At 39.8% G+C, this 24,339-nt stretch overlaps 1 protein-coding gene across 2 annotated transcripts in view; it reads right to left on the bottom strand.

Annotated features, from left to right (window-relative positions):
• The window catches only part of LOC118007301 (cleavage and polyadenylation specificity factor subunit 3), a 43,488-nt gene that overhangs the window by 13,788 nt on the left and 5,361 nt on the right, over positions 1-24,339 (bottom strand). Inside the window, exons 3-12 of one of the 2 annotated variants that reach the window (XM_035000326.1) lie at positions 23,771-23,868; positions 18,062-18,190; positions 16,649-16,826; positions 15,346-15,435; positions 13,417-13,567; positions 7,994-8,169; positions 6,818-6,976; positions 5,865-6,011; positions 2,152-2,304; positions 636-744 (exon numbers count right to left, since the gene is read on the bottom strand). In XM_035000326.1, the coding sequence (XP_034856217.1) occupies positions 636-744; positions 2,152-2,304; positions 5,865-6,011; positions 6,818-6,976; positions 7,994-8,169; positions 13,417-13,567; positions 15,346-15,435; positions 16,649-16,826; positions 18,062-18,190; positions 23,771-23,868 (1,390 nt within the window). Of the gene's footprint in view, positions 1-635; positions 745-2,151; positions 2,305-5,864; positions 6,012-6,817; positions 6,977-7,993; positions 8,170-13,416; positions 13,568-15,345; positions 15,436-16,648; positions 16,827-18,061; positions 18,191-23,770; positions 23,869-24,339 lie in introns of those variants that run through there. The other variant, XM_035000327.1, reaches the window with a different exon arrangement.

The following is a 24,339-nucleotide window of genomic DNA, read 5'->3' as shown; positions in this document are numbered from 1 at the left end:
GTGCCTGGCCCAGAGCGGGACCGCACTCACCGCTGGGAGGGGGACAAATTATACTGCACCTGCATGGTGCGCTAAAGCTGACCGCCGGCCCAGCTCACAGATGAATACCTAAACCCTGCTATTTCTTATCCTTTCATAAAGCACTTGTACTCTATTAGTGCTTTATTGTGCATAAAACGGAGCACAGTTATTTAACGTGATACCATATTTATGGCAAAAGTAATGGTGGCCCAGCATCTATACAGACAAACAACATAAAGGCCCAGCAAGCGATGTAAAAGTCTAGGTCATAGAGATCAAAATGCATGAGTGGGGAGTCCAAGGTTACTTCAGAAAATAAAAGTACCAGGACTCCACTGCGAAAGGTGGAAAACAGGCTTGTCAAGGGTCAGCAGGAGTAGTCAACCTTGGAGGTGAACTTATGTTCCCAATTAAGAAAAAAGTCCACAAAGAATTCAAACATTTAAATAGTTCAAGGAAGATTCCCCCCCCGCATTAAGTTATGTGCATTACTAACCCATCAATTTCTATGACTTGGCTGTTACTTAAAGTTTGGCCATTAGTAAGAGAAGTTTTCGTAGATTTTGTTTCAATGTGAAAATCAATTTATATTTGATGATTAATAGTATACTTACTGGAGAGATCACAAGGAGAAAGTATGTGATAATTAAAGTTTCTTTTAACAAGTATTCCTGAGACCCGCTGGCCTTGTTCTGGTTTCTTGTCTGCTAAAAAGCCCATGACCTATTAAAAAAAAAAAGGAGGTGGAATTTCCAATTTTGGAAAACGCAATTATTCAGATACTCAATCATAATGATGCCCATTAGGCATTTAAAATCAAAAGCTGGATGCTTAACTAACTGTACCACCCAGGCGCCCCTCTAGTTAAACAAATTTTTAAATGCTGCTTACTATATTTCTTGAAGGTTTATAATGTATAATGGCCTAATAAAAACTCTGGGGGCACCTGGGTGTCTCAGTCAGTTAAGTGTCTGCCTTCAGCTCAGGTCATGATTCCAGGGTCCTGTGTTCGAGCCCCGCATTGGGCTCCCTGCTTCTCCCTCTCCCTCTGCTGCTCCCCCTGCTTGTGTGCGCTCTCTCTCTGCCTGTCAAATAAGTAAATAAAATCTTAAAAAAAATAAGAAGTAAAAACAAAAACTCTGAAAAGTCCTGTTGTAAAGAAAGCAGCTTAATTTTGTTCAACTCCGCTTCTCCTAAATTGACTGTAAAATTCCTCCCCCTCCCCAAATCTCAACCAGCAGAGCTTGGGAAATTTAATTCTTAGATTCCTAACTGAACACATTTTTCTATAGGTACAAGGTTGCTTCCATTAAACTGGCCACTGGAAAGTTTTGAGAATACGAGTTAATTCAGGAGTAAATACAACCTTCTCTGTCCTTTGGCAACAAAAGCCTCACATCTTAACTTCTGCTGACTTTTTTTCCTCTCAAACTCAACTGCAAGGAAGGATACTCATCAATTAGCCTTCTCATATCTGGCTCATTCTATATTAAAAGAACTGCTGTAAAGTTGCTCATTAATACATGTCTGATATTTAAAACTTCAGATAAATCATTAAAAAGTTCCCCTTAGAAGTATCTTAAAAAAAATCTTAACAGGAGATACAATTGCAGCTACCTTACAGCATCCCTCTAAAACCTCAGGTAAGATTTTTAACTATTTTATTTTTAAATTCTGAAAATACTGTATTTCAGCATCAAACATGGACAAATTTTTGTAAGTTCTATCATACCACATATATGTTTAAACATATGAGCCTATCTTTAGATTCTTTGGGAGAAGGACCAGTGGACAGAACAGTGTATTAGATGTAGTAATAAAACAGTAATGAATATTTGTTTATTCTCAGACACAGGGAGGAAAAGGAAGTGGAGATGTGGATTACAAAGCTACCAAATTCAACTGCACTAAGATCTAATGTACTTGAAAACTTCCTATGTGAAAAAATGAATTAGCAGGACCAGAAGACCTAAAAAAGCATATGGATAAAATTCTTATACAATACTAAGTAGACAGAAATCATCATTAAGGACATTATCTTGCTTTGATGAAAAGAAGTCTGTATTTTTAAGACGTATACATTTCCCTTTAGAAAAAACCTGGATAAGATCAGAAACCACAACCTTTTACCTTGGCTAGCTTTTCTCCTCTGAAATTCAAGGTCACAGCTTCTGTATTCCGAGGATTATGAACCTCTATGTGAACTTCATCATTGTCCTCATATTCTCGAATCAGGGCTGCTTTCAATCTGGCCATTTCATTCTGTTCTCCATGGACTAAAATCTACATAGAATGAATTGTAAGAACAGCCAAACTATGGAAAGAGCCAAGATGTCCATCAACAGATGAATGGATAAAGAAGATGTGGTATATATATACAATGGAATATTATGTAGCCATCAAAAGGAATGAGATCTTGCCATTTGCAATGACATGGATGGAACTGGAGGGTGTTATGCTGAGCGAAATAAGTCAATCAGAGAAAGACATGTATCATATGATCTCATTGATATGAGGAATTCTTAATCTCAGGAAACAAACTGAGGGTTGCTGGAGTGGTGGGGGGTGGGAGGGATGGGGTGGCTGGGTGACAGACATTGGGGAAGATATGTGCTATGGTGAGTGCTATGAATTGTGTAAGACTGATGAATCACAGACCATACTTTGTTTCATACTGAAACAAATAATACATTATATGTTTTTAAAAAACAAGAGAGAAGATAGTAGGAAGGGAAAAATGAAGCGGGGAAATCGGAGTGGGAGACGAACCATGAGACTATGGACTCTGAGAAATAAACTGAGGATTCTAGAGGGGAGGGGGGTAGGGGGATGGGTTAGCCTGGTGATGGGTATTACAGAGGGCACGTTCTGCATGGAGCACTGGGTGTTATATGCAAACAATGAATCAGGAACACTACATCAAAAACTAATGATGTAATGTACGGTGATTAACATAACATAATAAAATTAAATTTAAAAAAAAAGAATGAATTGTAAGAGAGCACAGGGAAACATCCTGAGTTCGGCTTAATGATGGCCCCTATCTGACTTTAATATGTGCAACAGACATATACTTGATGTTATTAAACGTAATGACTTTGAAGGACCTCCCGTCAATCAAACTTGTACAGTTATTTTCATTCTGTTTGGCTTTAAAAATCCTGAAGTAGAACTATTTTAAGAGAAAGTACAGACACTTCTACTTCAGGTGTTCCCACTAGTGAGATATACAACTGTATGGAAGTTGGACTTTTTCTAGACTTCTATGTTCAACTGTAAAGGGCTGCACCGCGTGACTTCTGTAGGCTCTGCCGGCTTTAGACGTAGGATTCTTCGACGAAACCATTGCTATTCTTACCAATGCAGAGAACACCCAGTTTTCTTTAGGTTTCCTAATACAAGACTTTCAAAAGAAGCTTTTTATGGGGAAAGAAAAAGACTTCTGATATTTTCTTCCGTTTATTATAGTAATACCAAATAGAATACTTTGGGACCAAATGAAATTGCCTTTGAGGGGTATTTACAATAACTGTATTAGATACTGGTCTCTTCCCATTCACTTCTGTAATCTGTATTTTACAAGACAGATCATTCTTAACCTACAGACTCCTGGTAGATGATTTCTTGCCTGGGCTCACAGAAGCCTACCTAGCATCACTCCTAGGCAGAGGCATATGGCTGAGTAAAGAGCCCGGCTTTGAGGCCTGGCTGCTCAAACACAAGTCCTGGCTCCTTAAGCGCTTCCTAGCTACGGAAACTCGGGCAAGTTACTTAATATCTCAGTTTTCTCATCTACAAATAGTTGTTGGTTGTAAGGAGTAAGCAAGTTGATGCATGTAAACCAGAGTACATGGTGCCTGGCTGGCTCAGTCAGTAGAGCATGTTACTCTTGAGCTCGGGGTTGTAAGTTTGAGCCCCATGTCAGGTGTAGAGATTGCTTAAAACATGAGTACAGTACCTGGCACATGGTAAATAATCAACGCTAACTGTTACTTATGGTTACCACTAACACTGTTGTTATTCTATCACGCAGATATACTTTTGCTGACCTGGTTACTGAAGAAAGGTAAGCATCGAGTTCAATCCTGTCAGCAGAAAGAGAGCCTGGAGAGCAATGAAATGGGACTGAGGATGAAGCAGTGATTGCCGAGAGAAAGGGCACTACCACACTTCCTCCCCGGCTTTAACACGTGGGAGCATTTCCATGAACCACATACACCAGGGAACCCCTGTGAGGAGCCTGCACTGTGACGAAATTCACAAAGCTAACAAGTAGGTGAGGGATTTTTCTCCACCCAAGACTCTGCTTATCAAGTAAGGGCCGCTGGCAAATCCCCGTGAGGACTTCCAGGCTAGAAAGAACTCAAAAATTAACAGAAGAGCACATGAAAGGATGCTCAACATCATTAGTCATCAGGGAAGTGAGAATCAAAACCACAATGAGATACCGCTTCACGCTTATTAGGAATGGCTGTAGTCACAAAAAGGCAAACAACAAGTGTTGGCGAGGATATGGTGAAATCGGAACGCTTGTGCCCTGCTGGGGGGATGCAGAATGGTGCAGCCACTTCGGGAGTTGAGTGACTCCTCCAAAAGTTAACAGAATGACCCTATGATCCGGCGAACCCACTCCTCGGTGTATATGCAAAAGAAGTGAGAACAGGGGCTCACACAGATACTCAGAGGCCAGTGTTCACCACAGCATGCATATTCCACATGCATAGGTGTGGTCTATACAAACAACAGAATGGTCACCCACACAGAAGAAGGGAGTTCTGATACGTGCTACAATATGGATGGACCTTGAGCACATTCTGCTAAGTGCTGTAGGATTTCACCTTCATGCAATACCTAGGCCAGGCATATTCAGAGAGACAGAAAGTAAACTGCAGGTTACCTGGGGCTGGGGAGGAGGAAATGGGGAATTTTTCCTTAATAGGTACAGTTTCTCTTGGTTGCACAACACCGTGAATGTGATTCATGCCACGGAACTGCACAACTTAAAAATGGTTAAAATTGCAACTTCTATGTTATATATATTTTACCACAATGAAAAAAATTTAAGGAAAAAAACAACTAACAAAAGGCTATTTCGTCTAAACTACTTTTCAATAAATCTAGAAAGGGCACTTCATCTGTTTCCCACACACACACGTTCCCCAAGTGTTCTGTTGATTAAAAATACATATATTTTTTTAGCTTTCCTTTCTTATTCCCTCCCCAGTCCCACCAAAATAGAATTGTTATTTTCGTATTACATGAAACTTAAAAATATAAACAAATCACATCAGTAAAGAGCTATGTGATTTCCTATCTATTTGGATCTTTAATTTTTACTATTATGTGATTTGTCTTTCTCTCTTTCAGTATTACTAAGCATTTACTCCATGCCAGGCACCGTATTACATGCTTTAGATCTATGTTCTCTCATCCCTTCCTCACAATTACCTTACGAGGTAGCATCATCATCCCTGTTTACAACTGGGGCACAGAGAAGTTAAGTAACTTGCCCAGGGTTACCCAGCAAGTAAGGGGTGGAGCTGGGATTCCAAACAAGTCGTCGCAAGCAAAGCCTGTGCTCGTAAGTTACTGGGGAGAATGGGGGAAGGGCACTGGAGTTGGGGCTGGGGGATCTGATGAGGGACCTCGGGTAAATGGACACACGGTGCACAGCTTGCCCAACTCAGAGGGGAGCTGCAGAGGTCGGGTGCAAGTGCTCGCAGAAGCCTTCTGCGAAACGGGACGACCCTAATGACAGACAGCGTCTGATTTGAAAACCAGCTGCGGCTTCTTGCGTATGTTTTCGTCCCCTTTAATGTTATAAATCAAATTCACAGACTAACCACATGAGGCGGTTTCAAAGCACGAATAAATTCACTGGTTTGCTGGTAATCTGTGTGAGCAGAGAAAGAAATGTAATCAACAGACATTTTCAGTGGTAACTTCTGTCCAGACATGGTAGTGATTTCTTCTGGCTCAGACATGATATGCTGTTAAAAAAAAAATAAAAATAAAAGAAACAAAACAAATAAACTACCCAATCAGAAAAGAAAAGGCACATTTTCTACTTGTTAATGCAGCCACAAATTCTTACATTAAATTTGGGACCTTTAGCACAAAAAGCATTCTAACAATTGACTTAGTAAATATCACACACTTATTTTCTTGGTCGAGCAAATATTTAATCAGGAAAGTAAGCAAGTTAACTAAAATTCAATGTACTTGGAGTATTGGAAGTGGCAACTGTAACTTATGATCAGAAAGGCAAACTTGGATTCCCAGCTATTCTCCTGCTCTAAAAAGTCACTTTTCAGACAGATCTGTTTCTGTTCTGGAAATCTATTTTAAATACATAGCCAACACTGTCTGTGTGACTTAAGAGAATATGCTAAAGTAATAAAAAACGGTCTAAATGGAGAATCACGAGGTATTTTAAAAAATAAGAGAAGTTCTAGAAGAGGAGAGAAGAGGACGTGATGCTTGGATGTTCAGAAACTGCCTCTGGAGCTCTGCACGCATTTCCTACCATGCGTACCTCCCTAAGAGTCAACATCAACTGTTGTGTATCAACAGGATGATGGGCAATCGACCCAAACACCTTCTGTGACCTTTCAAGAGAATACACACTGGCAAACTTCTTCTTCACTGAATGAGGGTATCCGTGTTTTTGCGTTTGTCTCAAATAGGTTCCTTTCCATAGTTTTTACTGCGAATAGACGGGTGCTTCTCAGGCTGTAATGGGCCGCCTTGGCAATTCTGATTAGGAATAACACGGTGGTCTAAGACCATGGCTGACCTTGGCAAGCGTCCCTTCCACACAGTACCCTGCTATAATGACGCCGTTCCTCTTATCCGTGCACCAGCTTTCAAAGAGCTCTCTGGATAAGCCGCTCTGCATCATGCCTGGGGAGGCCATGACGACGCTGGGGCCAATGTCATCAAAATGATCCATGCTCTAAGAGGGGAAAAGGGATGGTAAAGGCATGCTGAGTACCAGGGTTTGGCAAGGCATTCCTCGTTTTCAAAGAATAACGAAAAGCTAGGTAAAAAGATTAATCACACTACTGAAAGGGCCTCAATGAGACTAGTAAACATTTTAAGTCCAATTTCTAAGTTCCTAAACAATGTAGGCTAGGAATAAAAGGAGAACAAAGTGATAAAAGGCAGTTAGTTCACACTGACCTTTTAAATCTCCTACTGATATTAATGGGCTATTAGGACCATTTTCATTGCTAAGGAGGTGGGCAGGAAAAAAAGAGTCAAAACGGCTTTCTATCTGCCCAAGATAGAACTCTGAAAGAATTTTCCCCTCACAATGGCCTTGCGTACTTCATAAAGATTTTGAGCTGGCCTAGAAATCCAACCAGAATGTTTAACATTGTTTCTAGGGAAAACTTGGCTCTAACTCGTAAAAATTAACTTAAAAAATACTTCATGAATGGAGCCCATTTATAACTGGAAGATGACTTACAACTTAGATAATCTGGGGCATAATTTATTAAGATTAAAGCATTAGTTTCAATAAAAATATCTTTCTAAAACTATTTTTTTAACTAAAGAAAATCAGATTTTACTGTTTATTGAATGCTCTACAAAAGTGATGACAAAAGTTTTCACACACGGAATTTGCAGTGGAAATCAAAAAGATGATTAGGTTAGAGTACGAATGGAAAAACTTAATATATAATGTAAGAGTATTTTTCTCATCAGGACCTCCTGTTTCCATGGCAGCGAGACCCAACTTAATCAGCAACAGTAAATACTGAGAATGTATACAGACTTGGAACAAGTGGCAAAAATTGTTAAGCAGAAAAGAATGCCAGTTGCTAAACTGTTGTTTTCATGAAGAAAAACGGTGCCTGCTAGAGAAACAGTGAGACCTCAGCAAGAAGGACTGGGCCTCAGAATCAATGGCAGTAGCTGTGAGCGCTACCGACTCCTCTGTGTTTACGGGTCCTTCCTCAGCACTCACCTTGAGGTTACTAATGTGCTTGAAAACAAAGGGATTATTGATGTTGATCTGTTTGCGGATTTTGTCATTCATGGCATTTACATACGTCTGGTATACTGCCATGCACTTCTTGGCCAAAGAGGATGCGTAGTATATGGGAATATCATGGAGTTCTGGGTGATTCTGCCAGTACTCATCTAGAGAGATTTTATAAGAAACAAATTTCATTTTGTTGTGTGGGGTATATAGTTCAAATAATAAACGAATTAGAAGAAATTCAGACAACCAAGAAATAAAGCCTAGAATTATGTATATACAACAGTATTTATATATATATATATATATTTATACAACTATATATATATTTCCCTCTCTCACAATTTTTGTAAATGACTAATTTATGTGTTAATAGCAGATATCAAGGTTTGGACTGCCCTGGGGTGTTAGAAATACAATTTGTCATTACAAGCACACACAACAATTCGTTCAGCATGTCAGCTCTGTCTGTAGTAATTACTACCCCGGTTAAGGGTAAGCCCCATTCAAGACACCGCTGTGCACGGCGCTGGAAAGCCGGCGGGGGGGGGGGGGGGGGGGCGGGTCTTGGCTGTTTTCCTTGAGGCCATCTCCTCTCTCCGGTCCCTTCTGGTCCTTTCCACAGTAGGCCTCATCCTCACGGCTCTGCACCTGGTAGGCCTCTCACAGGGCTCGGCCCTGCCTGCAGACACCCAGGTAATAGTAAGTGGGTGCTCCTTCCTGGGACGCATTCCTAGTAGATCTTGCCTTCTGCCCTCAGGAGGGTCCCTGTTCCACGCTGGCTTCCCATTTTTCCTGGACAGTCTGGGGACACCAATACCTTCCAGTACATTCCATCTTGCTTTAGTCAGTCAGCTTCCTGTAGGCTGCTTGTAATCGAGGCTCTAGTTCCTGCCCCTTGGTTTCCCTGGTGGCCCTGCAGCCCGGAGGCAGGGATGGCTAGCGGCACGAGCAGTGGCTGCCATTTCCTGGGCGTGCTGAGCAGGGCTCCCATAGGCGTCTGCGACCACAGAGAGAGCACACAGGGTCCGCATCTTACAGAAGGAATGGAGGCTCAGAAATACCAAACCCTGTGCCCAAGATCCAAGATCACACACCAGAATGTGGGTAGCTAGGATTTGATACCCACAGGTGGCCCAAGGCTCTGGGATGCAGCCTCTGGTTAGAAAGGGTGCTCCTTCTTTCAACACATGTTGGCCCCTCTTGTGCTTTAGCTCCGGGCCAAGGCGCAGAGGCTCTCGTGGAGCAGCGGGAGGGACTTCCAGGGTCTGAGGGCTCCTGGCCCTGGCTAGGCTAACATTTTTTTTTCAAATTGAAGTGCCACTGACATATGATATCCTATTAGTTTCAGGTGTATATCATAGTGATTCGATATTTTTATACACTACAAAATGATCCCCATGGTAAGTCTAGCTACCATCCGTCACCAAAGTTACTACAATACCACTAACTATATTCCCTATGCTGCAGATTACATTTCCATAACGTCTTTATCGTCTAACTGGAAGTTTGTACATTTTAATCCCCTTCACCTGTTTCGCCTGACCCCTAAGGCCTCCTACGTCTGGTAAACCAACAGTTTGTTTCCTCTATCTATGAGCCTGTTTCTGTTTGGTTTGTTCATTTGTTTTGTTTTTTAGATTCCACGTGTAAGTGAAGTCATATGGTATTTGTCTTTTTCTCTTATTTCGCGGCTGAATACCCTCTAAGTCCATACATGTTGCAAATGGCAAGATTTCATCCTCTTTTGTGGCAGAGTAATATTCTCCACTGTCTCTGTATACCGTATCTTCTTTATCATTCATTCATCAGTGAACACTTAGGTCATTTCCATGTCTTGGCTATTATAAATAATGCTGCAATGAACAGAGGGTGCATATATGTCTTTAAATCGGTGTTTTCATTTTCTTTGGATAAAAACCCAGAAGCAGGACTGCTAGATTATATGGTATTTTGATTTTTAATTTTTTGAGGAGCCTCCATATGGTGGCTGCACCGATTTACATTCCCACCAACAGTGCACAATGGTTTCTTTGCTCCACATCCTCGCCAACATTTATCTTTTTTTTTTTTTTGTCCTTTTGGTAATAGCCTATCTGGCAGGTGTGAGGTGGTATCTCATCTCACTGCGGTTCTGATTTGCATTTCCCTTGAATGATGAGTGATGTTGAGCATCTTTTTATGGGCCTGTTGGACATCTGGATGTCTTCTGTGGAAATATGTTTTTCCAGTTCTCTGCCCATTTTCTTAATCAGGTTGTTTTTTGATTTTAGGTTGTGTAGGTATATTTTCGTTATTAACCCTTTACCAGATGTATGATTTGCAAATATCTTCTCCCTTTTTGTTTTGTTTAATATATTTTATTTATTTATTTATTTTTGAAAAAGATTTTATTTATTTGACAGAGACATAGTGAGAGCGAACACAAGCAGGGGGAGTGGGAGAGGGAGAAGCAGGCAGCCCGATGCGGGGCTCGATCCCAGTACCCTGGGACCATGACCTGAGCTGAAGGCAGATGCTTAACGACTGAGCCACCCAGGCACCCATGTTTAATACGTTTTAAAGAGTTCAAGAAAATTAGCCTGGTTCTAACTTAAACTTACAAAATCAAAACTTATTTCTAAATACTAGTGCATGACCTGAAAAGAATGTTGTGATCACAGTCCCAAGATGTGGAAGGTTTTAAAAACAATTCAGTAGAAGTTTACAGTGAGTAACAGACCATAACTTATTACCTTAGAGAGACACTAAATTCTGGGATAGTTTTAAATAAAAATGTACTCTCAGTATTTCAAAGAGTTATCAAAATTAGGCTTTTTGTAGTCAGACTTTGCTAGTTACAAAATAGGACTGCCAGAGTTAAAATTGTTACTGAACACTTAAAAACAGAACAGTAACATTACTGTTTGACTATATTTTTTTAAAAAGCTGCCAAACAGTTTCTGATAATATAGGAAAACTGTGGGCAATACACTTTTAAAGGAAGTCTTATTTTAGGGGAAAACTCTCATTAAATCCCAAAATATTATAAGAGTAGTATGGTCAAAAGGTATCATTTATTCTCCTAGGCACACCTGCATTTAGGAAATGTGTTAAATGCCTAGTATGCAGTTTACAATTATTATTTACATATTATTTCTAATTTTTACAAACCTTATGGAGATTCATCTCCATCTTATAGATTAGGAAATAGGCTTAAACAAAGGTTGAATAGGGAGGGAATATTATTTTTCTACTTGACCATAAGTAAAAACTCTATAGAAGGACAGGGACTATTCCTGTCATACACGTGAAATATTTCCTGCTTTGCCCTCTGGTTTATTCTGCTCATGTTTTTACTGATGTAATTAAAATTTTTAATGGTGTCAAAGTTTTCCATACACTTTTATTTCTCAAGTACCTTGCAGTGCATTCTACATACCAAGGTCATATTACTTCTATTTTTTGCGTGTATTTTTATGTATAAATTTTAAATATCAAAGAAAAGTTAAATAACTTGCCCCAAGGCCACATGGCTAGAACACAGATGAAATCTGAAACCAGTCATTCAAATGGCTATCCTCTATTATACTACATCGTAAGGGAGAATTTAGGTGAAAAGGAGCAAGCAATCACATAGAGCAGTCCTGGTTCAGAAAAGGAATCATAACATACGCCCTGATGGTAGACTTGCCAGATAAAAATACCAAATGCCAAGTTAAACTTGAATTTCAGAGAAAAAACAAAAGATTTTCAGGGTAAGAATATATATTAAATATTTGGGACACTTGTGCTAAAATAGTATTCATTATTTATCTGAAATTCAAGTTTAACTGAATTAAACGTGTGTCTTATATTTTTATGTGCTGAATCTGGCAACCCAATTTGATGGTAACAACATGGTTTCCCCTTCCCAATTTCCTCTGTTCTTCAAATTACTTTGTTATGGAGACTTTTTATTTATTTAACTTATTTTAAAGACTTTAGTTATTTTAGATAGAGAGAACATGAGCGGGGGGGGGGGGGGGGGGGGGGGAGGGGGGGAGAGACTCTCCACTGAGCAGAAGCCCAACACAGGGCTTGATCCCACGACCCATGAGATCATCACCTGAGCCAAAACCAAGAGTCAGAGGCTCAACTGACTGAGCCACCCAGGCGCCCCCATCATTTTAGTATTTCAAAAAACTAGGGTTCAAAACAGTATGTACTCCAATCCTAGTTAAAAATACACAAATGGGGGTGCCTGGGTGGCTCAGTCATTAAGCATCTGCCTTCGGCTCAGATCATGATCCCAGGGTCCTGGGATCAAGCCCCGCATTGGGCTCCCTGCTCGGTGGGAAGCCTGCTTCTCCCTCTCCCACTCCGCCTGCTTGTGTTCCCTCTGTCAAATAAATAAATAAAATCTTTAAAAAAAAAATACACAAATGACTGGAAAGATGTTAAATCTGGATAGTGAGAAAGTGGATGATATCCTTTTTCTGCTTTTCTCTGTTTTTTAAATACTTCAATGAGCATGTATAAGTTTTTTTGTAATAAGAGGAACAATGGGTGCCACTTTCTGTGTATATTTATACTTAATGATCCCTTCTAACTCAACCATTCTGCGATGCTATTTGGGGAAAGCGCTCTTCTTAAAGACTGTATACAGCTTCAGTGTGAAGAACTAGAAATGGTTACATAGAGCTCTTGCTCTCACTTCCATCTGTAGAATAAGGCTAAGTCTATCCCTATTACACTGAAAAGGAAAAATGGAGTAAATGACCCCAGCTCAAAAGCTGATCTGTAAGAGATAGGACATGGTAGGAGCTGCATTTTCTGCATCCTAAGCCAGTCCAGTTTTCTCTCGGTCCTTTTTTCTAACTGCAAGTCAAATTTACCCTTAGAAGTCTTGAACTAAAAAGTCTCCCTAAGTGGCGCACCTGGATGGCTCAGTCGGTTGAGTGTCCAACTCCTGATTTCAGCTCAGGTCATGATTTCAGGGTGCTGAGATCGAGCCCCACATGGGGCTCCGCGCTCAGGGAGGAGTCTGCTTAAGATTCTCTCCCTCTGCCCCCCGCCCAAATAAATAAGTATTTTTAAAAACTACTAAAATGAGGGATACCCTTACTGATAAAAATTTTCTTTGTATCATATATTTCCCACAGGCGGTACTGCTGGGTCAAAAGGTGACATATTTTTAGGACTCCTGAGGCTCACTGCAGAGAGTTCTGAGGCTGTTGGCAACTTCCAGAAAAGGGTACCACTCATATTCCCAGTAGCAGCGCCCAAGGGTCACTGTTTCTCTGGGCTTTTACAGCACTGCATATTTTTAGATGCAGAAACTGAAGCCCAGAAAGGCAGAATGACCTATCCGAGGCCAGGCAATTACCTTGATAGAAAGGCACTCCACAAGATTTTGAGAATCTCCCAATAAAAAGGAAAAGGCATACCTAAAATTAAGAGCAGCTCCTGAGCCCTTCCAAGAGCAAAGACAGGAATGAGACCTCTGCCCCCTCTGTTTACAATGTCATGAACAGTGTTACAGAATCTTGCTTCTCGCTCTTCACGCTTCTCATGGATATGGGTCCCATAAGTAGATTCCTAAATGACATGTTAGAAGTATGAGACCGAGACTGATGCTTGCCAGAGAATACAAAAGTTAAACGTCAATAAAATGCAGCAGCAAAGTGATTCATTTCTCCATTAACATGCCATTTACTTGAACACATTGTTATAATACTAATTGAAAAGAAGAGCAAATAAAAACGTTAGAATTCAGATCTGACTAAGCAGTAAAACATTTTTAGAAAAAGGAATCAGGAAAAAAATTTTAAATAAAGTATCTTCCCTGCTCAAGATAATTCTTTTTATTTTTTTAAACCATTTCGCTTTCCGTGGATGGGAAAAAGGGTATTTCTCCCACCTTTGATAAATCAGAGCTTGTAAAACAGAAATAGATATTGTTTCTTATAGTTCTCTTTAAGAATATCCCTCAAGGGGGTGCCTGGGTGGCTCAGTTGGTTAAGCGACTGCCTTCGGCTCAGGTCATGATCCTGGAGTCTCGGGATCGAGTCCCACATCGGGCTCCCTGCTCGGCGGGGGGTCTGCTTCTCCCTCTGAACCTCTTCCCTCTCATGCTCTCTGTCTCTCATTCTCTCTCTCAAATAAATAAATAAAATCTTAAAAAAGAAAAAAAAAAAGAATATCCCTCAAGCCTCACTAGGTGTGGCCCACTGGCCAGCTGCATGGGCATCCCCGGGAGCTTGTTAGACGTGCTGAATCTTAGGCCCCAGCCCAGACCTACTGAATCCAAATCTGTATTTTAACATGACCAGATGATTCATATGCAACATCAAAGTTTGAGAAGTACTGCTCTAAAGTACCAGATATAATGAAAATAACTTTTTTTCCTGAGGGTTAAAAAAAAAACCCATAAAAATTCCCTTAGATTAAGGTCAATTTATTTGTAGGGTACAATCAACTGAGTGAAAATGAATTCATTTATACATTGCTTAGGGACAGCAATATGCGGGGTCTCTCATACTTGGATGGTTGGGGGATGTTACGGGTGGTGAGGGAGAGACCGACAGTTCTTCAGCCTTAAGCTAAATTTACTTGATACTCTTCTATATGCCATAGGCCTAAGAGCTCTCTCTCCTAATCCCTGACCTCACTGTCACCAATACACATTTATTAATTTGTTCCTCATCAACCACCACCCCACCCCTCACCAAAAGCTCTGTACAGTTAAATTGATTTTTATTCTCCTGTGACTTGCAAACTAGTAGGCAGCCAGAACACACACAGAAAGTTAGCGGTTGCTATGACCTGAAAGACAGTAACCATGGCCAAGGCAGTGGGGTCACACCATTTCTATACAACCCTTAAGAGGTTCTATGAATTTGGGGTAATTCCCTTAGATGAAAATACTTAGGAGGTGTCCTATCATCTCTGATTCAAGGCTAGAGTTATCACATAAGAGCAAGAAGGTGGAGCTGCACTAAGAGAAGCAAAAAAAAAAATGAATTAAAAATACAAGTAGGGGCGCCTGGGTGGCTCAGTCGGTTAAGCATCTGCCTTCGGCTCAGGTCATCACCCCAGGGTCCTGGGATGGAGCCCTGCATCGGGCTCCCTGCTCAGCAGGGAGCCTACTGCTCCCCTGCTCTCTCCTCCTCTTCCTGCTTGTGCTTTCTCTCACTCTTGCTGTCTCTCTCAAATAAGTAAGATCTTAAAAAAAATAAATTAAAATAAATTAAAAAAAAACTAGTACAATTATATCTGATAACATATATTATGAAAATGAGATCATGGTATTTTTTCCACTAGAAAAAAATCCTGCATACATTACACTAATTAAAACACACAGCATTAATACTTACAATAATAAGAATATCAGGTTTAATATTAGGAATTTCAGCTGCCATTAAGTGTCTATCTTCTTGTCTTGAGAAATCACCTGTGTACAATAGCTGTGAAAAACAAAGCCAGAAAGTTAGGATTTTGGAAGGTTTTGTTTTACTAGTGAGGATATTTAGCTCATAAAATCTGAAGGTGAAGTTCAGTAGGAAAAACAGCTTACAAGTGATGAAATTTAGATGCAATACTTATGTCTAATTCAAAGTGTATATCTCAGTTCGGTTATATAAACTGTCCAGTGTTTCAATTATTCACTCTAACTTGGAGGAATGATATGCTCCCAGATGTACCCAGCACAGACAACCTGTATATTAATAAACCTGAGAAGTGCTCTGGACACCTGAGACAAAAAGGGCATGATGAGGAAAGAAATCTACTAAGGTATATGGAAAAACCATCTAAAGTGGAAGACAAAAACATATGAAGGTATGCATCAAATTTCACATGGGAATTCAGATCTGCATTTGTGCTATTTTCTGCTTATTTTTTGTGCCTCTGAGCACATAGTAAGGATAAATGATTTAGCAATATTTAGTACAACTTCATGTGTAAACATTTCAAACCAATGAGCAACTGCTAACAATTCAGGACAGTATTACTCCAGAGCATTGATGCTCAGCTCTGCCTACACATAGGAATCACCTAGAAAACTTAAAAGAGGAAAAAGAAAAAAAAAAAAAAAGCCAAGGCCTGAGGCCTTCCGTCCATCTGAGGCCACACCCTCAGAGTCTGATTCGATGAGTATTTTTAAACAGGGTCCCTAAGTGACTCCAACGTGCAGCAGAGGTAAGAGCTGGTGCTGTCATCCATCTGTGTTTACAAGGATGGCGGCAAAGATCTGTTCTGATGAACCCTGGTCACTCATGCAGCGCCCTGCCCCTTCCAGGGGCTTACAGGTGAATCCCAGAACACCAAGATGACACAAATGCCCAACCACGGTTTAACGTGAAACAGGCACAGCCACAAAGAAAGCTCTGCCCTCATCATTTTTCTAAAGCACCCTGGAAAGGAATCAATCCTAGGTACTGTGAAGGAACGTTAGTCTTTTGAGAAGCTTACTTTACTCTTTCGAATCTTGATACAGGAAGTCTTACCATGGGGGTATGAACTGTGATATTTAAAAGGAAAAAGCATCAACTTAATTTTATCCTACATTTCAGTGTTTAGACACCTCGCAAGTCTTAAGGAATTTCCTTTAGTGTCACTTGGGGGCACAAAGCTCTGCATGGATTTCTCCTGGAGAGGAAGCTGCCAGAGCAAGAGTACCTTCACGCCCGCGATCTCAATCATGAACATGGCAGCTCCTAGGACGTGGCCTGCGTGGTAACACCAAAACTTGATTCCTGCAACTTCTTTAACTTCATGGAAGTTGATGGTTTCAATTTTGTCCATGCTCTCTTCCAGATCCGTCTCTGTATACAGCATGTCGTCTGCTGATATATTACTAAATATTTAAAGAGGCCAACACAGAAAATTAAGGGTAAAGTTTTTTAAAACTCTGAACTCAGAGACCATGAACAAAATAGCCGCAAAGTTCTTCCACTGTATGGATTATGCTACTTAGAATCTCTTGGACATTTTGTGTATTTTTTTTACTTGGTAATTATAGTAATAAAAACGTTTTATGTGTACAGCTACAAAGCATGATTTTAAGCAAAGTACATAATAAATTACAGCATAGTACTCTTATGATAGTATTTCTCAATGTTTTTTCCCCCAACACTCCTGAGAGAGAAACTCACTCATATACACACACACACTGAACCACAAGAGAGTTTCACATCAGGATGTGAAAAGATTTCTCTACAAAGTGTAGTGTAAGTTTTCTCCTGAAAATTATGCTAATGTACTTCCCAAAAAGCGTAAGGGAGTGATGGTTAAGGCCACAGACTCTGGTGTCAGACTGCTTGGGTCCAAATCCCAGCTTTGTCTCTTACCAGGACCATCACAGGCGAATCACCTAACCTGTGTGTGTCTCAGTTTCATCACCTGTAAAATGGGATTCATAACAACCTACATCATGAAGTTGAGAGGAAGATGAGTTAATATATGTTGAGAAGTAAGGACTGTGTCTGCACATGGTTAGCATTATTTAAGTGGTAAGCAGTATAATTACTAAGGGTAACTCTTCCATTCTTTTATATTTACACATGAAGAATAACAAATTGCCTCTTAGCTACTTTTGGAATAGACAAATTAAACAGTAAACTTCGGAAGACTAATAATTCATGCTGTAGGTATCACAAAAATGCTTCTAACTTTTCTGATTATCCTCTTACAACTGGAAAAAAACATCCTCAGGAAACTTTTTCATTTAAGATAGTAATTTGCTTTGATCAAATAATCTAAAATACAATTTCAATATATATCACTGTATCATGTACTTGATCTTAAATTTTAATAAAATCATAAAATCCTGTTTATAAAATATTGTTAGCATACCTTATAATTCACCTAAATTACAAAGATTTAGGGATGTAAAAACTTCATAAAGACTTTATGGTCAGGAAGGTGCTGGGTACACAATGGGTATTTGAAGAGTTGATACTGAATGACAAATTAATGACATCCTTGTGAATAAAAACAGTGTATCACTTCTAAACACAAAATGGTCCGTATCTTGAACTATATGTATTCTGTAGAAGCAAATTCCTGTACAAATCTAATAGAGCAATTTACCTGACTTTGACATAATCTGAAAGAAGCCATCTATAAATAGCTTTTGTAGCATGAGTCATAAATGTTCTTCCTTTGAAACTTGTCTTCTGTAGAAACCAGGGCAAAGCTCCACAGTGATCCAAATGGAAACTTAAAAAGAAACAAAAAGATTGTCAATTTTTAAAATACTCTTCAGCATAAACTATATGAAATGAAACTGTTGCTCACTGTGCAGAAAAGTTCTATGTAACAGGTGCATATGGATACTTTCAGAGCACCCAGGGTAGGTCATGTGCAGAGGGAAGGAATAGAACATCCAGTTCTGTAGACCTGGAGGCAGGGTGATCCCAAGACCTAGATCACCACCCCAGCTGAAACTGAGAGTCAGAAGCTCAACCGACTATTCTTTTGGTTTCTGTTTCATTGATTTCTGCTCTAATCTTTATTAATTTTCTTCTCCTGCTAGGTTTAGGCTTTATTTGCTGTCCTTTCTCCAGCTCCTTTAGATGTATGGTTAGCTTGTGTATTTGACACCTTTCTTGCTTCTTGAGAAAGGCTTGTAGTGCTATTTCCCTCTTAGGACTGCTTTTGCTGCATCCCAAAGGTTTTGAACAGTTGTGTTTTCATTTTCATCTGTTTCCGTGAACTTTTTAAAAATTCTTCTTTAATTTTCTGCTTGATCCATTCATTCTTTAGTAGGATGCTCTTTAGTCTCCATGTATTTGAGCTCTTTCCAAATTTCCTCTTGTGATTGGGTTCCAGTTTCAAAGCACTGTGGTCTGAAAATATTCAAGGAATGATTCCAATCTTTTGATACTGGTTGAGACCTGATTTGTGACCCAGTATGTGATCTGTTCTGGAGAATGTTCCCTGTGCACTCGAGAAGAATGTGTATTCTGTTGCTTTAGGATGGAATGCTCTGAATATATCTGTGAAGTCCATCTGGTCCAGTGTGTCATTCAAAGCCCTTGTTTCCTTGTTAATCTTCTGCTTAGATGATCTGTCCACTGCAGTGAGTGGGGTGCTAACGTCCCCTATTATTGTATTACTATCAATGTGTTTCTTTAATTTTATTACTAATTGGTTTAAATAATTGACTGCTCCCATGTTAGGGGCACAAATATTTACAATTGTTAGATCTTCTTGTTGGATAGACCCTTTAATTATGAATGTCCTTTCTCATCTCTTATTACAGTCTTTGGTTTAAAATCTAATTTGTCTTAAATAAGGATTGCCACTCCAGCTTAGAAGAGATCAACAAAACTAGGAGCTGGTTCTTTGAAAGAATTAATAAGATCGATAAACCACTGGCCAGACTTATCAAAAAGAAAAGAGAAAGGACCCAAATAAATAAAATCATGAATGAAAGAGGAGAGATTACAACCAACACCGAAGGGGCGCCTGGGTGGCTCAGTCGGTTAAGCGGCTGCCTTCGGCTCAGGTCATGATCCCCGGGTCCTGGGATCGAGCCCCACGTCCAGCTCCCTGCTCAGTGGAGAGCCTGCTTCTCCCTCTCTCTCTGCCTGCCTCTCTGCCTACTTGTGCTTTCTCTCTGTGTGTCAAATAAATAAATAAAAAATCTTTAAAAAAAAAAACAACCAACACCGAAGAAATACAAATAATAAAAACATATTATGAGCAACTAACTATATGCCAACAAATTAGGCAATCTGGAGGAAATGGATGCATTCCTAGAAACGTACAGACTACCAAAACTGAAACAGAAAGAAACAGAAAACCTGAACAGACCCATAACCAGCAAGGAAATTGAAGCAGTAATCAAAAATCTCCTAACAAACAAGAGTCCAGGGCTAGGTGGCTTCCCAGGGGAATTCAGGGGAATTCTACCAAACATTTAAAAAAGAATTAACACCTATTCTTTTGAAGCTGTTTCAAAAAATAGAAACGGAAGGAAAACTTCCAAACTCATTTTATGAGGCCAGCATTACCTTGATCCCCAAACCAGACAAAGACCCCACCAAAAAGAATTACAGACCAATATCCCTGATGAACATGGATGCAAAAATTCTCACCAATATACTAGCCAATAGGATCCAACAGTACATTAAAAGGATTATTCACCACTACCAAGTGGGATTTATTCCTGGGCTGCAAGGTTGGTTCAACATCAGCAAATCAATCAATGTGATACAATACATTAATAAAAAAAAAGTACAAGAGTCATATGATCCCCTCAAAATATGCAGAAAAAGCATTTGACAAAGTACAGCATTCTTTCTTGATTAAAACTCTTCACAGTGTAGGGATAGAGGGTATATACCTCAATTTCATAAAAGCCATCTATAAAGAGACCACAGCAAATATCATTCTCAATGGGGAAAAACTGAGAGCTTGTCCCCTAAGGTCAGGAACACAGCAGGGATGTCCACTCTCACCACTGTTGTTCAACATAGTACTAGAAGTCCTAGCCTCAGCAATCAGACAACAAAAAGAAATAAACTAGCATCTAATCGGCAAAAAAAAGGTCAAAACTCTCACGCTAAGCAGATGACATGACACTCTATGTGGAAAACCCAAAAGACCCCACCCCAAAATTGCCAGAACTCATACCGGAATTCAGCAACGTGGCAGAATATAAAATCAATCACAGAAAGCAGCTGCATTTCTATACACTAACAATGAGACAGAAGAAAGAGAAATTAAGGAGTCGATCCCATTTACAGTTGCACCCAAAACCATAAGATGCCTAGGAATAAACCTAACCAAAGAGGCAAAGGATCTATACTCAGAAAACTATATAACACTCATGAAAGAAACTGAGGAAGACACAAAGAAATGGAAAAACATTTCATGCTCATGGACTGGAAGAACAAACATTATTACAATGTCTATGCTACCTAGAGCAATCTACATATTCAATGCAATCCTTATCAAAATACCTTCAACTTTTTTCACAGAGCTGGAGCAAATAACCCCAAAATTTGTATGGAACCAGAAAAGACCTCGAATAGCCAAAGGAATGTTGAAAAAAAAAAACACAAAAAAACCAAAGTTGGTGGCATCACAATTCCAGACTTCAAGCTGTATTACAAAGCTGTCATCATCAAGACAGTATGGTACTGACACAAAAACAGACACAAAGATCAGTGGAACAGAATAGAGAACCCAGAAATGAACCCTCAAGTGTATTGTCAACTAATCTTTGACAAAGCAAGAAAGAATATCCAATGGAAAAAAGACAGTCTCTTCAACAAATGGTGTTGGGAAAATTGGACTACCACATGCAGAAGAATGAAACTGGACCATTTCCTCACACCATACACAAAAACAGACTCAAAATGGATGAAAAACCTAAATGTGAAATAGGAAGCCAACCAAAATCCTAGAGAACACAAGCGGCAACCTCTTCAAAGGCGGCCGCAGCAACTTCTTACTAGACACGAAAATGAACTACTGGAACTTCATCAAGATAAAAAGCTTTTGCACAACAAAGGAAAACAGGACAAAACCAAAAGACAACTGACAGAATGCGAGAAGAGGGGCGCCCGGGTGGCTCAGTCGTTAGGCGTCTGCCTTAGGCCCGGGTCATGATCCCGGGGTCCTGGGATCAAGCCCCACATGGGGCTCCCTGCTCAGTGGGAAGCCTGCTTCTCCCTCTCACCCACTTGTGTTCCCTCTCTCGCTGTGTTTCTGTCAAATAAAATATTTAAAAAAAAAAAGTGAGAAGATATTTGCAAATGTCTTATCAGATAAAGGACTAGAATCCAAAATCTATAAAGAACTTACCAAACTCATTACCCAAATTGCAATAATCCCATCAAGAAATGGGCAGAAGACATGAACAGACATTTCTCCAAAGAAGACATACAAATGGCCAACAGACACATGAATAAACGCTCAACATCACTTGGCATCAGGGAGTGATCAAAAACCACAATGAGATACCACCTCACCCCAGTCAGAATGGCTAATATTAACAAGTCAGGAAATGACAGGTGTTGGTGAGGATGCGGAGAAAGGGGAACCCTTCTACACTGTTGGTGGGAATACAAGCTGGTGCAGCCACTCTGGAAAACAGTATGGAGGTTCCTCAAAAAGTTGAAAATAGAGCTATCCTATGACCCAGCAATTGCACTACTAGGGATTTACCCCAAAGATACAAATGTAGGGATCCGAAGGGGCACCTACACCCCAATGTTTATAGCAGCAATGTCCACAATAGCCAAACTATGGAAAGAGCCCAGATGTCCATCAACAGATGAATAGATAAAAAAGATGTGGTATATATATGCAATGGAATACTACTCAGCCATCAAAAAATGAAATCTTGCCATTTATAATGACGTGGATGGAAATAGAGGGTATTATGCTAAGCGAAATAAGTCAATCAGAGAAAGATAATTATCATATGATCTTACTCATATGTGGAATTTAAGAAACAAAACAGAGGAGCATAGGGGAAGAGAGGTAAAAAATAAAACAAGACGAAATCAGAGTGGGAGGCAAACCTAAGAAACTCTTATCATAGGAAACAAACTGAGGGTTGCTGGAGGGATGGGGTAATTGGGTGATGGACATTAAGGAGGGCACGTGATGTAATGAGCACTGGGTGTTATGTAAGACTGATGAATCACTGACCTCTATCTCTGAAACTAATAATATATGTTAAGTAATTGAATTTAAATAAAAAATTTTTTAAAAAGCTCTATTGATATGAATAATATTGAAGAAATAGGTACTGGTTCATCTGACATTGTAATATCTTCACGGATATATGTTAAGATTTTATGAGGAAGATGAATTCCATTTAATTGGAAATTGCTATTATTTCAAAATAATGCAATGCAATACTCTTCAATTTTAGTAACTGTTTTAACACAGTTCTTTAACATAGTTTTTAACACAGTTCTTGAAATATGAAAGAAATAGACAACAGTGTGTAATACTGTCTTTTTACAATAAAGCCTTAGCAACTGTCCACCCACGAGGACACAGTTTTTCAAACTGAGGAAAATGTTGCAATGAAAGAATATGTTGTAAGAAAAAATAAACAAACAAATACACTAAAGCCTTACCTTTGGAAAATAAATGCTGGAAAATGGCCCAATTAAAAAAAAAAAAAAGCAGCAGCAGCTCAACCAACTGAGCCACCTCGGTGCCCCTAAAATTCTTTTTTTCTTTTTTAAATATTTTATTTATTTATTTGACAGAGAGAGACACAGTGAGAGAGGGAACATAAGCAGGGGGAGTGGGGGAGGGAGAAGCAGGCCTCCCGCCGAGCAGGGAGCCTGATGCGGGACTCAATCCCAGGACCCTGGGATCATGACCTGAGCCGAAGGCAGATGTTTAACGACTGAGCCACGCAGGCGCCCCCCTAAAATTCTTTTTATTAAGCATCCGACTCTTGGTTTTGGCTCAGGTCATGATCTCAGGGTCCTGGGATCGGCCCGGCAATGTTGGGCTCTGTGCTCTGTGGGGGAGTCTATCAGAGATTCTCTCTCCCCCAGCCCCAGCCCTACGCCCCCACTCTCGTGCGTGCTCTCTCTAAATAAATAAATCTTTAAAAAAGATTTTTTTTATTAAGTAAACTCTACCATCAACGTAGGACTCAAACTTACGACCCCGAGATCAACAGTTGCATGCTCTGCTGACTGAGCCAGCCAGGTGTCCCAGATATTCTTTTAAAACATCAGAATCTTAAAATCTGATAATGATCTTTATAGTAAAAGTTCTTGAAAAACTGTGTCGTTAATAAAGAAAATAACTTACTGACTAATTAACAGGAGATCAATCTCAGCTGGGTCAATTAAATCAATATAAGGAAGAGCATCCATTCCTTCTAGGCCAGGGTGGATCCCACAGTCCAACTGAAAGAGACAGAAAAAAGGATCACAATCTCCTACACTTTTTATTTTTTTAAGATTTTATTTATTTATTTAATTGACAGAGAGAGAGAGACAGCGAGAGAGGGAACACAGGCAGGGGGAGTGGGAGGGGGAGAAGCAGGCTTCTGGCCGAGCAGGGAGCCCAATGCAGGGCTCGATCTCAGAACCCTGGGATCATGACCTGAACCGAAGGCGGATGCTTTAACAACTGAGCCACCCAGGTGCTTCCCTCCTACACATTTTATTAACACTTACTTAATAGACAATATTTATAACAAATACATCACACACATAATCAAGATGGACTGTATACACCAACATCTGCAATGCAATTCTTATTAAACATTTCAAATATGCCATTAACAATTCTCACTTCCCAAAATAAATATAAAATAAAGCTCACATTTAAGCCACAGGATGCAAGATAAAAAATACCTTTTCAGCTAGTTTCTG

The sequence above is a fragment of the Mirounga leonina genome, unplaced genomic scaffold, assembly GCF_011800145.1.
Source record: "Mirounga leonina isolate KUSES-001 unplaced genomic scaffold, KU_Mleo_1.0 Mir_117, whole genome shotgun sequence".
Lineage (NCBI taxonomy): Eukaryota > Metazoa > Chordata > Mammalia > Carnivora > Phocidae > Mirounga > Mirounga leonina.
This window is presented reverse-complemented; position numbering and strand designations above follow the sequence as displayed.